General features: G+C 42.3%; 1 protein-coding gene across 1 annotated transcript in view; it reads right to left on the bottom strand.

Moving 5' to 3' along the window:
* Positions 1 to 272: 272 nt before the first annotated feature.
* ITPRID1 (ITPR interacting domain containing 1) overlaps positions 273 to 16,841 on the bottom strand; it is a 43,122-nt gene continuing 26,553 nt past the window's right edge. The window contains exons 7-12 of the mRNA XM_057431535.1: positions 8,546 to 8,631; positions 6,683 to 8,173; positions 3,462 to 3,589; positions 2,539 to 2,650; positions 1,512 to 1,865; positions 273 to 614 (exon numbers count right to left, since the gene is read on the bottom strand). Coding sequence (XP_057287518.1) covers positions 558 to 614; positions 1,512 to 1,865; positions 2,539 to 2,650; positions 3,462 to 3,589; positions 6,683 to 8,173; positions 8,546 to 8,631 — 2,228 coding nt within the window. The 3' untranslated portion in view covers positions 273 to 557. The remainder of the gene's footprint in view (positions 615 to 1,511; positions 1,866 to 2,538; positions 2,651 to 3,461; positions 3,590 to 6,682; positions 8,174 to 8,545; positions 8,632 to 16,841) is intronic.

Below are 16,841 nucleotides of genomic sequence, written 5' to 3'. Positions count from 1 at the left end.
AGAGCAGGTGTTTAACGTGTTTTGTCACTGAGCTTCTGATTTGATACTAACAGTAGATACAACTTTATAACTTTACAAAATTAGTGAGAGGAAATTAGTAACAACTTAAAAGTTAGAATGTGACTAGGACTATATAAGGTAGTGTGGGCTTAAGGATTAATATTGGTTGAAGGACTGTGTTAAAGTAATTGGCTATAAGGAGAATACGTTTCTGCTGGTATCTCCTGAGATGTCTGCAAGCTCTGAAGTTTATCCTTAAAACAAACCTTCTTCTCTTCCTGCTAAATGGCTTTTCAGAGAACAGCCCTATCCCATGTTACTGCAATTGGGCACATAGTAGGTTTCACAGACACAGAATAGCAAAATACATAGCGCCTCTCTTCTAAAATTCCTTTAAAAATGCCTGTTTTCTGGCCAGTCATCTCATTGCAAATGAACCTGCTGTGATCAGGACATTCTATAATGTGATGTTTGGTCCCTTTTTTTCTGAGATACACCATGCATTTCAGGAAAACCATCGCGTTTACTAGAAACAAAATCCATAAGTCTGTCCTCCATCAGTCTTTTCCTTCTGCTGAATCATTACCTAAAGAGTTTTGGAAAGATTTCTTCAACTGGAAAAAAAAAAGGAAATAAGTGTTAGTAAGGCTAATCTTAAAAGGAAATGGGTGCAAAAGATGACAAAAGATGATCTCAAACATTTCAGTTCTTTGTTCCTCACTGTCTAGGGCTCTCACTCTTTGAACTGTGTGCTAAAGAACTTGATTCTGCTTGATAATATCAGTGGTAATATTAATATAAATCAATAAAGTATTATAAGACTATAATAAAGAGCATCCCCTCCCATGGTGTTTACATGAAGTTTCTGCAGAATTGAACCCTTATTGTTAATTTAAGAGAATTGATTAATCCCTCAAAAATCCTTTAAGGAATGTGTATGTGGAAGAGACCATTAAACGATAAGGCAGCCATCTAAGAGAATTTTGAGGCATATTTTATATTACAAAAGGCAGGCAAACAATATTTTATGGTTACATAGTGAGATCAGAGCAGTCAGAAATGCTGACTTTGAGCTTCTCCAGAAAAACAACAGACCTTCCAGTTCACTGCCTTTACTGCCCTTGTAAAACTGGGTAATTGTCTCTGCAATCTGAAGCCATAAATTACTGATTTCACACGGTAGGAGAGGGTTGGATGTACTAATTAGTCAAACAGTTGCAGTCAAAATCCAAGCAAGCCAAATACCATCCACATATTTATATGTTCTTCTCTGAAGAATCTAGATCATTGACAGAGTTTAATGAGAAATATCAAGGCAGGTCCAGTTCCAGTTCTGCCCGTGTTGCCTATGAGGACTGAAAGTGCCCTGAAACACGGGCTCCACCCCTTCAGAGCTGGAAAGTGTCCTGCTCTAGGCTGTGGCAATGAGATACAGAATAGTAAAATTGCATTGCAGATCAGCAATCCCTTCCACTTAAAACCTTGAGGGTGAGCCTGAAACACCTCCTTACATTGTGTATAAATGCCTTGAAGTCCATTTTTGCTTGGGGAGTTCCTTTTATTTCCTTTGCACTGGTAGAGAGCTCCTGTGGGGCAGACTTGACTGTGTTTGACTCAGGCATTTTCCTGGTGGGAAACTGCATTGAGGGTGCCTCCAGCTGTGGGGCAGAGAGTGAACATGTTGCTGTTGTGGTTTTGCTAGGAGCTCTTGGGATCACCATTTTTGAGCACCCACTTTGAGGATGCTCAGTGTCAGCAGCATCTGGAAACATTTGTTTATTCTGGGCTTTTCTTTCTCCCTTCCAATCAGAGAGTCCAAGCTCAAAAAACAGATGGGATTGTTCTGCTAGTAATTGGTCCAGCTGCTGCAGAGAAAATAGAAGGAAAAGCATATTGCAGTAATAAAAATATAATAAAAGGAATCAAGCAGGATACACAAGAGTCTATGAAGCATGCCTGATTCTTCTGCTTGGTCCAGAGAAGACATGTAATATCTGGCTAATGTGATGTAGCCATAAAGAGAAAGAGAAAAGCCTAAAGGACATTTAATCCAAACCTATAGACCTAATTGCCTAATGGAAAATCTGCAAATGGACTTCAGCCTGTGGCCATTGCAATCTTGGCCCTCTAACCTAACCTTGTCAGGGAAGAATTAAAGACAAGTCCCCTGACCATAATTTCTTTACCTTTCCTTATTGACCAGAGAGCTAGACCAGAAAAGAACCAGACCGGTAACTGTTTCTCAATGATTATGTAGGCTGACTGCCTGTTACCTTATTCTAGCAACCAAGAGCAGAGTAGGATGCAGACACTTTTATAAGTGTTGTCACTTCTCCTGGGTAGTCGAGCTCAAGCAGCTTAACCAAGAAGAAAGAGGGTCAAAGATGTAAACTGAAGTCTGTTATTGGAAAGCCTCCTCTTTTTGGCAGTGACAGGATTGTTCAGCTGTACCTCAGGGTCAGCACTTTAAACAATGAATAGCAGGACAGACTTTAAACTCTCCCCTCACAACCCATAGCAGTGGTTTGTTCAACATACCATAAGGATGCTCCCCCTGACCTGGCAAGCTTGATCCCTCAGCTGAAATTCCAGCTCTGCAACCTCCTGACGAACAGCTCGCCGTAAGAGTCGCAGGTGTCTGGCTTCCTCCCTGCAGGGACAGCAGTGAAAACACACTTGAGCGAGCAGCGAACAACCTCCTCTTCTTCAGCTCCAACATAATGCCTGTATCATCTTCCACTGCAGTCTTGTTTTTACCCGTGATCACAGGATACCTTACAAAACAATAAATAACAGCCCTTCTCTGCTAGACTCTCATTTCCTTGATTATCTCAGTTGCAAGATAAAACACACTGTAGTTGCAGAGCCAGCTTGAGTCTGGGCAGGTTTATCACTTCTGATTTATCACCCGCACAAACACTGCATAAATGTCCTACTTTTAGGCAGCAGAGACTGGAAGCCCCTTGTGATTTCTTGTGAATCTGAGGTTTATTGGTAATCACTGTGAACTTGGGCTGAGTCCATGAAGAGCTAGTTCAAGTTTTCCTCCGTTGCCCCTGCGTTGATTGTGTGCGCTAAATACATGGCCTAAAGGGACTGATTTGTCAGAGATCATCACCACCTCCTTCCCTGGGACACCAAGCTCCAGCTGAATGAGATTTGTTCCTGTGTTACTGTTGTTATTAAAACATAGTATTTCCATGCTAAAAATCTAGCCTACATCTATGGTGCAATCTTCCCATTTAGGATGTTTATATTTAAGATCCTTGAATGACGCAGAGAGAAGCTCACTTTCCTCTGAGCAAAACCCACATCACAATACATTTCCACTTGCGAGATGCCCACAGCTGCACCTCAGTGACCAGAAGTGCTGTGGTGCCACAAATGACCAGTCATGTTGCATGCACCCATGGGCTCTTGTTGATGCTAGTTTTGGATTTAGTGTGTTGGGCTGCCGTTACCTTCCTTCATCTGGCATAGCGCTGGAAAACAGCACCTGCTCTTCTGTCAGGTGCTGTTCAATTTCATCCAGCTTCTCCTGGAAGTGCTGGCAGGAGCTCTTCATCACTTCTATCTCATTGAGGGTACACTATACAGAAAATCAAGAAGACATCCCACTTTACTTCCTTTCTTTGGACACTTCCATGTTGAGTGCATTTGAAGCTGACAGCCTAAACCTTATGGGTCCTCCTCTTACCTGCACAACAGGGACCTTGTGAGCAGCTGCCATGAAAGTCCAGATGGCACTTCAAGTGAGTTTACTCTGTGTGCATCACTCACATCCCAGTCACCACCTTTTCCCCTAAAGCATGTAGGATCAAGTCCTGGCACTACCCGATGATTCCATTTTTTGCCATTGAAGGGGAAAAGGACTTTGATCAAAGATCTGATGCAATGTGCCAAAATCTGATGTTATCACCCTGTTGTCAGACATTATATTTGAACAGGATGAGTTGCTATGGAGTAATGATAGGTTAAATTACTGTTCACTGGGCTGTTTTTAAAAAGCGAAAGAGGGAGAAGGGAAGAGAGGGAAGATAAATACAAACTATGAGAAGGAAAAGAGTCTTTCCTGAAGGGTTCTGCCAAGCATTACACTGGTAATTTCTCATCTATTACCAGTTACTAACCTAAAATTGGATTTATCTAACCAAGTGCAGATATTTACTGCAACAGTGTATGGGTAGGTGCTGCAACAGAGCAATTGTTCTGATCCAGAAGTAGACATCTGTAATAGGTCAGAGGACCTATGCCACAAATGTGACCATTACTCTTCACTGAGAAAAAGGTATCTTGTATGATTGATCATCTACATCTACCCTGATGTATCTATCTACACCAGGAATGTTTCAAGGCAGGGGAGATAAATGAGCAGGAATGGCACATGAAAAAGTATAAGCAGATTTGCAAGTTACTACATTGCAACACAGGACTAGTACAATGATAGCAGCCCACCAGAATAAAACTAGAGGCCATCTAGGTCTGAGTTTCTAGCCACTTTAAAACTTCTGCTTGGCTTTTCACACCTTGTCCAGGGCAGCAATGCAGACAGCATCATCCAAGTGATTTGGGAAGCAATACTGCCTGCCTTCTGAAAACATGCTCCCGCTATTATGCTGAAAGTACTCGAAGTGCAAGAAGGTGTTTGGCATGTTCCCATCTTAGCAAATTTTGGTCTCTAGTAAGCCATGGGAAGACAGTGCATGACCTGCACTCCATTACTGACTACTGGAATTGATAAAGAGGCATGTTTGCAAAGCATAGAAATGCTCAGTCTCTTTGGATTCCTGCAATCATATCCTTTGATGACATCTGTGCTTGTGCTTGAATATGTCCCTCAGTCCCAGCAAAACCTGAGACATGATGAAGCCCTCCCTGCTAGGGGATCAGCTTCAACCAGAGGGCTAAAGCTGCTCCCCATGCATTTGAAAAACCTAATTCTCCATCTCAATTTCAGTGAAGACGCTATGTACGAGCACTCCTGCCGTGAGTGATCCAGAATAAACCATCCCATAGCAGCAAACGAAAAAGCCTTGACCCAACAGCCATGGGTTTGCACCAGAAGAGGCTACTCGGAGACTAACAGTAGTTTGATATGGCCAGTTGTGTGACTGCAGCGGAGGTGAACTCTCCTATGTATCTGCTTCATGTAGAGCACAACTGTAACTCTTAATGCTGCGGATGAGGGCAGCAATCACACACCTGGGAGGCAGCTTGGTGTGTTAATGAGCACCTGCAGACTGAGTATTGGCTGATTGTCCATTTTCCTCCACCCTAAATGTTAATCTTGATCCTCAAACAGTTTTCTTGTTCCTAGATGGAAGTGTGTGGAGTGCAAGTGAGCAGTGCCCATAATCTAATCATGGTACAAAGTCATGCTAGCCCTTATAGATGAGGTACAGGCAGCTCCCCTGGCACTGTCTTTTTGAGTATATTGCAGAGCACAAGTTCATATGGATTCATTCAGAGTTCACACTCTGCAGGGATGGAAGGGGAATTAACTGTTCTAGAACTATTCTCATGCAAGACCTTTTTCAAAATAATGTGCATGTAAGCAGGCTAAACCTACTATCTAACCATTGCTCTGTGGTGGTTGCATTCCCCATGCATGCCTTCAGTAAAGGGGATGTAACCTGAGCAAACTTGTCTCAGTAAAAGATGTAGAAACTACCCCATCTGTAATGCAAAGTACAAAGTAGGCACGGATGTAATCTCTGCAGTGACTAACGTTAAATTCACTCACATATTGCACAGTGACTTGGATGTGAAGCCATATCCCTAAGAACATATCATAGAATCATAGAAGAATGTAAATTGGAAGGGACCTTAAAGCTCATCTAGTTCCACCCCCCTCTCTGCACTTCCACCAGACTAGGCTGGATAACAGTACAGTGCAGTCTGTTCCTCCCACATTCCCTGTCCACAGACTAGAGAGGACAAATTACCATTAGCCCCCACTAGAAGGCTGCTAAAATGGTAGTGAATGAGGAAAAGCTCCTCAGTCCAGGATAAGGTACTGACTCACTGCCATCTTGTGGCAACAGCAAGGCAGCTGACAGAAGGTGTATTTTGCAATATACTGTTCAAAGACAAGACATTGCAGGATGATCTATTCAATGATGTAGCAGCATAAAAGTCATCAATTTAATTTTCTAGAACTTTTAGCTAAGAATTTTCTTCCCCAGCTTGTACAGCAGTTCAAGTTTCATGTCCTTATGAAGAGCAAATAGAAGAGGAAAAATGGAAATGCCTGCAAACTAGCAGGAGGTATGCTGCTCCTACCACGTTTCCCTGAGGATGCAAAGGCTTCTCTCGACTTCCCTGCTTGCTTTCTTCCACAACATACGCTGAGTCTTTCACAGCTTTGGGGAACCCTCAGCAATTCTGAAGAGGAACTCCAATTTCTCATTTGACCTGTAAACTTTATCACCCAGCTCACAGTAATCATTTTAAGATTGAACTGATGTACATAAGTTACTAAAAGAGGCACAACTGAAGGCACACAGATACGTTTGTCATTTTTACCCAGAAAGGAGTGTTTCTTTCCCCATTCATTTTCCCAGTTACATTCTCAGGACATGTCTCACTAAAGAAGCATGCATGGCAGGAGAGGAAGGAAAAAGGCAGCTTGTACATTTAGCTAGCGTGTCAGCTATCCAAGTGTGTGGAGAAAGCTACTCACCGGAGCAGGATTATGTGTTGCAGTGTCCTGTAGGAGCACCAATGTTTTCAAGAGGTGCAGCTCAGTGGTGGCATGGTTTGAGCAGCAGCCCACAGGGCCCTGGGGAGAGACAGCCACAGGGAAGGTCCACGGGCACCAGCCATGGCAACAGCAGCAGTGACAGCAGTGATTGCCCTGCACACCCCTGGTGCCAGAGGCTTCACCCCCATAGCGTGACCTGTATTTGCCACAAACCATGCTGTCAAGAGAGGCTGATTTTGTCAGATGAGCATGGGGTGAACAAAGCAGTGGTGGCCACCTGGGTTTCCTGGCGGGGTTGTCAGTTTGGCTGGAGGCTTCCGTGGTCTGTTTCACAACACTCTTCAAAGCCCCTGGGTCTGACTGTATGAGAGGAGCACCCTCAGAACTGTGCACTGACATGTTGGAGAAGTCCACGGGACCTTCCCTAGCAAGGCGTTCACCAAGAGGAGCATTCTGCCCTGTGCCCTTTGCTCTTGGAGTAAACTCCAGCATTGAAGGCATCTGAACAGTAACATATTTCAGGGGAGCAGAAGCCATTTCACCTGTTTGGACAGCATCTCCTTGTTCTGATTTGTTAGCACCTAACATCTCCCCTGTGCTACCAGTCTCTTGCTCTTCAGATAAACTAAATTCAGGCCATTCTGCTAGGCAGGAGGGATGCCTCTGTGATACTTGCAGAGAAGACACACTGCTCCCACGTTGTGGTGCTGAGCCCCACTGCAGGGTTTCTGGGACCCCCATTTTGGGGGAGCATCTTGTATTTTTTGAATCACCATCCATTTTGCACAACTTCTGCCTGTTTGTCATTTCATTTGCTGTAAGCAGGGTATCGTCTTTGCTGGCAACTTCCATATCCCACCTCGGTCCTTTAACATGTCCTGTACTACTTCCATGAGCATCTTCATTGCTTGCAACTCCAATGTCCTTGTCAGTCCAGCACTTCTTACGTTCATCTTCACTTCTAATATTGTTCTCATTGATGACTGCAGGGTTTAGATCACTCAATTCAGTGAAGGTTACGTTTGCCTTTTTGTGTCCTTTACTAAAATATAAATAACAATCAAATTTGGAGGAGCCAGGATCATCCTCGCTATCACCCTGCAAACAAGGCCTCTGCTCTTCTATGCACCTCTCTTTTTCCAGTTGCTTTCTTTCAGTCTTCTCTTTCTTGTCCTTGTCACATACAATTTCTTGGACAAAACTCTGTGCCGCAGCTTTACATGCCTGATATGTGCTGTTTTCTGAAGTCAGCAGCAGATGAGTCTCTTCTCCCTGACTGGTGCATGCTTTCATTGATCCAGGTACTGCCAAAATGCTCTCACAAGCTGCAATAAAGACCTTAGCAACACAATCATCTGGCTCTTGTTGAAAATCTTGATTTAGCATAGGAAAACCAGTCCTGTGTGACAGAGCTCTTTCTTGATTGTAGATATCAGAAATAAAATTAATCTTTCCCGATGAAGAAGCGTTCTGAAGGGAGGGAAAAACCAAAACAAGAGGGATTGAAATACTACATTTGTTCTATCACACTGGTTTGCCTATCACTATTTTGCCCTGGGCACCCCAAGACATCTTTAAATACATCTTAAATACTCCATGAACTAAAGAATCAAAGATTCTTGTACTATTTCTTCCTTAATGGCTGTAGCCTTGAACTAGTCTTGCATCAGTGTGGTGCACAAAGTTCTGAGAAAGCTTCTCACCTTCTGAGGTTTTACAGGAAGATCAATTTGTTTTCATGAAGCTTTTACAACTCCATGAATTTTTATGTATTTATTTGTTACTTGTGCCAGGGTTACTGAATTTCTACAGACCTACTGATGACTACTGCTCATCTCTTACTTGCAAACCTGAAGGTTCTGGCAGCTCCTCCATGAAACCACTGCTATCTGACTGGCAGCTGCTTGTTCTTGTCACCATCACATCTGCTGGGGAAAACAAAAGGATAAGAAAAATTAGAAAGATGGACAGAAAGTAGTACCAGGCCAAAATGAATGTGGAGCTAAGCAGGACCACTTTAAACTGTCCATTTCTAGAAGTATTCTTGATCCTGGCCAGAGCTCTGCAATATTGCTACAACCACAGCATAGCTACTGCTGATATTACTAAGCGTTGACTTACCAGTGTAATCTACAACTACAGATTTCAGATTTCGATATATTCACACAATGCATACTGTGTAAATAACGCATAAAGCAGCCAACTGCTTGTTTTGCTAAAAAATGTTGACTTCTGATTGTTAGAACTGGCTCAGACCAAGTCTCATTCATATCTGTGTAGTTTTGGTGGCTTAAACCAGGTGACTCCTGCAGGCAAAGGAATCTACCCCAGCCTTTCCCTAAACCTGTTTGTCTCTGCTTTGAGGCACTAAGTATCATCTTTGCCATTTTTTGGTCTGAGGACAAGAAATCACAGTAACAGAGATGATACAGGATTGCATGGCAAGACAAAAAGGGAAGAGGACAGTATTCCAGATTTACTAATCCAGTTTTCTAATTTAACACCCACACCATCTGGCTAAATTAATTCTTACCCCAACTTTTGCAATTAGACAAATTATACACCAGTAACTGGCTGATTTAATGAATAAAAGGCAGCCCTTTTTAAAAGTACAAATGCTTGAAAGTAAACCCTCAGTTATTCTGTACATCCTGATACCTATCAGCCCTTGGATAACTTACACTTTCAGGTAACTTTAATCCTCAGATAGTGCCCTCATTCTCAGATAGCTGACACAAACCCAGAGGTAGAGCTGGGGGAGCAGGCTGAGGGGAATGGAAGGAATGGAGACAGACAATCTGGCTACACTTCCTTTGTTGTTCCTTGCATATATAACCACTACTGAACACTAGGGCTTTTTATCTTCTGGTTGTATCCATGGAAAATGACAATTCACCAAACAGTTCTGAGACCTGAGTTATTAATTCCCATTTGTGTGAATTGGAAAATGCAAAAATCTGCAGTCTACAAATTATATTTTCACACATTAACGGACTATGTTCTAATTAAATGTATCTTGGACATCAGTTAATGAAAATCACACAATCTATTTGTAGGCGGCAACTGTAAAATCAAAAGCAGCTATCATTTTATGGTTTTGAAATTAATTACTTGCATTGTTAGTCCTGGTATCATCTTCAGCACACCAGCCAGTCAGTCACTTTCTTATTTTGGATGAGAAATATGTGGTTACCATTTCACACGTTATAAAATCTGCAGTGATGCTGCTGAAAATTGCCTGGTTTTGTGGGTGGTCTCAAAACTCTTCCTTGCAGTTTCCCACAAACAGCATCATGGTCCAGCTTCTCCCCAAGGGGGGCTGATCTACACATTCTCGAAACTTTTTTTAAAGCTGTTTCAATTACCCTTTGCATCTTTGCCAGCTGTTGCTTCCAGTGTGCTGTTCTGGTCTAGAGTTTTCCACACATAAAAATGAAGAAAGGCTTAGGGAAAGATTTGAAAAGCTGAAATGCTTCAGCTGCTGTAGTTCCAACCAACCCGAGACTCAAACTATTTGAGTTTCAAATACTGAAAATCCTACAAACCTAACAGCTGATTTCAGGCTTTAAAGTTTGCAGTTAGAAGACCACAATCTGCTTGCCTAGTGTTTTAAGGTGCCTGTTTTTCTCCTTAGGTGTGCAGGCAAAGTAGCTGGCATGCCACATGTAAGTGAAAACCCTGTAGCTTTTGATGGAAGAGTAAGTGCAGCTAGAATTCATCTTCTGCAGCCAGATTTGACTCATTTATTAAGTTAAATGTGATGTACCTGTCAACAACAGTGCAATCTTCCCACCTACGTTTACATTTCTGCACTAGCTAGACAGCTACCCAAAACATGGGAGAGTGGACTAAGGGCTGATCTTTAGGTAAAAGGTGAGACATTAAAGACTGGATAAAATGTCTGCATACCAAGTTAATATCACTGCAGTTAGGCTACAGAAAGACCTCCACGTATCTCCATGGACTTGCCCAGGAAGGAGGTGTGATGTGTGATTTGCTATCATGGTTCTCATTGATAAAACATGCAAGGCATCTAAATAAATCAAGGTTTAAAGCCCTCTGAAAGGCTGTCTATGTATTCATTTAAAAATGGCAATACAGTAGAACCTGTGGATGGATTTTTAGCAAAGAATGGCCACATTCCCAAGTCAGCAAGTGCCTATGTGGAGCTCGACATGAACAGAGGATGAAGGAGGACATGGGTAAAGAAGCAAAAGCAGCAGCAGCAAAAGTAGCAGTGCAAGCAAGATGAAAAGAAACTGGACTGTGCTAAGATACAAAATAGTGGACTGTTAGCAAATTTTAAAGGTTAAGTTCTCATATGCTCATTGTTACTAGTTGCTGTGTGCTGCAGGAATATGTATCAAAGCATAGTATACTGAGCTATTGTATATGTATTCAATCATCATACAACAAGCTATTGCATATATATCCAATTATAACACAGAGAGCTATTGTAAATGTATCCAATATTATACAGCGAGCTATTGTAAATGTAACTGTAGTTGAGGTGTATTACGAGAAAATGTATCCGATTATAATACAACAAGCTATTGTAAGCTGAGGCAGAGAAACAGTATAAAAAGGATTGATATGCTATAATAAATGGCTTTTGTCTGATCATATTGATCTCTGACTGACTCCATATATTTTCTGTGGCAAGAATCTAATGACCATTCTGAGTATAAATCCAGTTTCTAAAACTTTTTATGTTAGCAAAATAGAAACTTATAAAAGTATAGTAGAATGCAAACCATGTTAAGCACAGTTCACCTGTGCTTGTTACTGTGATTTCCTGTCCTCAGACCAAGTAATAACCTTCAACTGCATTAGGCCTCAAATTTACACCTACCTGCATAGCAGATACAAGATGACCTAATACATAGTAAAAGCTTAAATTCCACATACAGTCAGTGCAAAGCGATGTCTCTGAGGGTCTGAGCTGCAGTTCTTTTCCAAATACATTCAGATGCCTAATTTAATCATTACATCCCACATGGACTTGCAAGATCCTACCCAGTATGCCAAGCTTTGTTGAAGGTAGGCAGGTGAGGATAAGGGGTTTTTGGAAGATGAGATGTTTCTCTGACTCTGTAATGCTTTATTCAAGCCAGTCACAATTCCCTTGATTTCAGTGGAAGCCTGAATTTTAAAGAAGACTCAGTAAAAGCGAACACAGGCCTCCAACTCAAGGTGGGTAAAAAGCTACGAAGAGGTTGCCAAAGTGCTCCCACAAGGACTTCATGCTGAAGAATGTGGCCCTGGGAGAGACACAGAGATGGGCTGTCCTGGGAAGGCAGGACGCAGTGCAAGCTGGGGCTGTGCCCAAACCAGATTAAGCATGATAGCCTTTTCAGTTTGAGGCAGCTAGCTTTCAACCTATGTAAATATAGTTTGGTGTAATGTCTGTATACCAGAGCCAAGTAATGTTTGCATAATGGCAGGCAGCATTTGCATAGCGCGGAAACTGTGTTTTGGGTGTGGAGTGAGCCGATCGATCACTTCATTTCCTCTTAGTGTCCCTAACAGCAGTTAAGTGACACTTCAAATTAGACCGTGCCTGATGAGGATTCGAGTCTCCCTCTTTGTGAATTTTTCAGCAATGTTAATAGCTTGCCAATGGTAACAGTCCAGTTTTTCTTGGCAGGCCCTGCTCCCCAGTGAGGATACACATAGCCCAAGTTTCTAGCAGGAGACTGACTCTTCGCAGGGGTCCAAAGCAGGTCTTTGCTATGTCTCCTAGGACAAATTCCTCTATCTACCAGGTATCTGAAAATGTCTAGACTGGACGCTGGTGCTAGCGGCTTGTGCCAGAATAGACTAGCACCTAAAGACCTTTCAGCAGTGGCCAAGGTCACCGCTTCTTCACAACAACAATTCCTTATGTTTAAATGAACTAAAGCCTTTTAGCAACTGGAATACTGTCCTAAAGGAGGGACACAAGTTGGCCAAATATATGGGGGGAGGGGGGGGGAGTCAGGTCAGCAAAATTTACATAGTTCATTTTGACAGTTTTAGATGCTTTCACCTTTCTCTTTCAGATTAACAGTTTTTGTTTTGTTTTCCTGAAAGCAACTTTTTTTTTTTTCTTAATTTGAAGAATGGTGCAAAAAAATGTGTTAAATCACCTGAACTTCAAGCAAAACATGTTTCTGTTTCTAGTCTACCCAAACTGCATTTTTTCCCCAACCATTTGGTTCAGCCACTGAACCAAAGTATCTATTATTCATGTAGCTCTACTCAGTTCTCCTGGTGTGTAGAGACACCCAAAACCTGTAGAGATTCTGCAAATACATGCAGAGCATCACACCAAGGAAAGATAAAGTATGTTTGGAGAAGAAGTAAAGACGCAGACCGTATTCAACTATGAACTAAAAATTACAACTCTGGGCCCTGTGTGGAGAGTACATCTGGCTATGCTGGAAAGAGGAAACCTGAGGATTGCCCCAGAAGATCTTGGTGAGGAAAACCTTGGCTCTTCGCCTTTCTGTGCTAATTGAACTGGGATAGTTTAGCTCCTGCATCCCATTTCTGTTCTGCCTGAATTTTAAATAAAAACAGGCTAGAGGAACTTACTAATCAGGTTTCTGCTTCATTTTGTATCGTGTAAGAAAGTACATGCCTTCCAAACCCCAAAGCTCCCACTGCTTTCCAACCCTTTACTTGATCAGTCCAATTTCATTAAGAGACATTTTCTCTCCCCTTATTTGCATGCAGATACAGTGGCTCCCATTTTCAGCAGCCTTCATTACAGAAACTTTCTGAAACTATCAGGCTCCTAGGTTTACCATTAATGAAAGAATATTCCCTAATCAGTAATAAAATCAGTGCTAGAGTACAGTTCTGCATTCCTCTGAAGACTCCACAGCTGGTTTTCTGTGGACTTGGCTGCAAACGACACAACCTTTTTCTAGTTCCCAGCCTGGAGAATACTTGCAAACTGCAGAAGATACCATGAGAGCTATTATACTGCTTGTAAATAATAGCACATTTTTTTACATGTCTTTTGGACCACATTAACACTGATGAATGTACTTCAATATTTGTTTTCGACATCATTTGAGTACGTGAGGAAGCAAAGGCACAGAAACTTCAAAGCCAAGAGCATTTGTGCAAATATGAACTTTAAAATCACAAATGAAAATCTGGACTGCTCATCCTGTCACAGGAAAAAGCAGAATGGCCAATTGCAACCTAGCAACGCTGCTCAAATTTCAGATATTTTTAAATCTGCTACATAGACGGGACTAAACAATGCACCGAAGCCTCAATTTAGTGAGATGCTTTTTCAAAGAAAAAGAAGCTTGAAGGACTGAGAACATGTCTTTCCTGCTTTCCTCTATTAGCAAAAGTAATTTGCAGTGTCTCTCACACAAAACTCTCAAGGCACTAACTTCATTGCAGCTTAAACACTTGGGCTAAATTCAGCAGGGAAACTAGGCTCAGGCTTAAATCAATGTGCAATATTCCCACACCCAGAGTTAAGTGGAGACACAAATATCTCACTGATTTTGCCTTAAACATATCCATTCAATGACAGTTGAATTCAATAGTAGTCAAATGCATTAAGAGATGTGCTGAAGGAACATCACACTATGTCCACAGAAGTGCCAGAACTGAATAGGTATTTTATTGCATCCTGGATGTTTGGGGTTTTCGCTTGTCAAACACAGGCATCACATACTGGAAGTGCTTGGTCCACCAAAGCTGCTCAGCATTATGGCTCTAGTGGCAGCAAGCAGAAGATGTGAAGGTTCTGATTCTCCATCATAAAGCAAAAAAAAGTCAAGAATTTGCATCTTACATGCCAAAAAGGGGCTTTCAACAATACATTTTCAAACAGTACTTTCAAACCAGAAATAGGCTCATTTGAGTAGTTAACTGGATCCATCTCATTTAGAGGTTTCACTCTTATCTCTGCCTGCTCTGCAAATTGGTAAATCCATAAATTATCCTTAACAACACTGCCTTGCCTATAGCACCATGCAAAATGATGTTGCAGGACAAGCTGGCTATGTTCTAGAGGAGTAAGTCAGCTACATAGCACAGTTACAGTTACAGATGACCCAGTCCTATGATGGGAGAGCTGCTGCAGCTTACATCCCTCTCCTGCTAGTCAAAGGATAGATACCACCAATTTTTAAGTATCACACTCCACAATATGGCTATTAAGAGCTAATAAAACTCCACTGAAAGTACACATTCTGCGTAAGCATTTTTTTTAGTGCTGTTACCCAGAACAGTGGACTTGCTGAAGCTCACTCAACCGGATGCACTAGAAGAAATGATTTTGTACAACTGTCAGCATTTGGTGGAAAGAAATGTTGTTATTCATATCAGTTCCCATGTATGCGGAAAAACTTGATCCTATGTAAGTGTCCCATAAAATCCGTTCATTCCCAGCATACCGTACTGTCTTCACTTAGTCTAAGTAGTTCCCCCATAGGCAACTGCACTGGTTAGTGGCTGTTGACTATGAATGTAGTCATAGTACTTTTGTACTATGTACTTTTGTACCACTGATCTCTCAAAGGGAAAATCTAAGTCTTTTTCTGTCCAGCTTCTGTAACCCTGATCCACTTTCCACATTGCAGAAATGGTGAACAAGCAAACTGAGGTGAGAAAGATCTACTTTATATTTATTTTCTACCCAAACGCAATAAACGATTCTATAACCTGTCCGTAAAAGAGATCAGTCCGGTCATGCTTGCAACTGGAGCAGGGCTGCAGCGCTGACCGACCCCTTTCTGTACCGCTGTTTTGTGCTGCATTTCATGAGAACAATCACCAGATGGCAGCAGCACATAAACCACAAATCGTGTTTCCAAAGGAGCAGAAATGAGATAAACCATCTTATCAGAATAGTCACATTATTGTAAAGCAAATAATACACCCCAAAATGCACTAGATGCAGCAAAAGCTCCTATTCGCATTCAAAACCAAACGTAGCTATTAAATTTGTTTACCCCCTGCTCCTTTTGAATTGAAAGGGAATTTCATGTCAATCATCTTACACAGTGTGACTGGGTGAAAATATATCTTTAAAAATCTCTGCACGAAGCAATTTCTATTATTAATTGTGCCACACCATGCTGATAGGTGCTGTATGGATGGGACAGGAGAACTGTCTATGCCCAGAATTACTGACAAGGTGAACAAAACCTGACTCTTCTTGAAGTTACTTCCTTCTGCTTGTCAAAACCCAGTTTCCTCAGCTCTCACACACTCTGCAATGTTCTCCCCATCACTTTGGGTACCACTGGCATATGGAGGACTCCAGTTATACATTTTGTGGGTGTGAAGCCAGACTCATTGCAAACAAGGAGGGGAAAGCCCCGCAGTCCTCGCGGCTGCAACCACTTCAGGTGGACATGAATGCACATATGCTGCACCCCGAGGAGGTGAGACAGGGCCAGGAGGGATGAAAGGTGGTGGGCACATATGACAAGTGACAGCTACTGATATCTTGCTTCATCTCCATGCTCATCCTGCGGTTCTTTACATGGTTATCACTGGTGTCTGGCTGTCACAGCCATCATTCACAGCAGGAAACACGTGCATAGCTCCACAGGCACTGGAATGCACACTCTGTGCTCCACATCCTCACCCAGGACCTGGCTCCCTGTAGACCTGTAGGTGTCTACATTCCCCTGGGAGGACATTGGCCTAGATGCTCTCCAGATAGCAGTTATTAGCACTTGTAGGAACCAGGTCACGGAGCATTAAAGACACAAACTGTGCCAGCCTAGAGTATGACAGACATAGCTAGGTAGCAAATCCACATCTATCATCAGAGCATTCAGCTTCAGCCCTCCTCCAGAACACCCGAGGAAAAAAAGCAGTTTTACACAAAGTTCCAGCCAAGTTTTTGGCTTAAGATTCAGTGTAGAGTGTGGTTATGTCTAGCATGCTCGTGGCACAGCAGAGCCGTCAGGCAGAGCACAGCAGCCTGGAGCACTGCCCAGGTTGCAAAACCTGTCTGAAAAGCAGAGTGAGAGGGTACACTGTCAGCTCCCCAGTGCTGTGGCTAGACAGCCACTGGTACCTGCGCTACATGCTAGGATGCTTTAAAGCTGGTGCACATATTTACTGATTTAAAACTAGCTTCAGTACATCTGTTGTGCACTACAGTCAGTGC

This window comes from Pezoporus wallicus, unplaced genomic scaffold, assembly GCF_028554395.1.
Source record: "Pezoporus wallicus isolate ANWC-B61680 ecotype Strahan unplaced genomic scaffold, APGP_CSIRO_Pwel_v1 scaffold_11491, whole genome shotgun sequence".
Lineage (NCBI taxonomy): Eukaryota > Metazoa > Chordata > Aves > Psittaciformes > Psittacidae > Pezoporus > Pezoporus wallicus.
The sequence above is the reverse complement of the archived record's forward strand: the minus strand, read 5'-3'. Positions and strand labels throughout refer to the sequence as shown.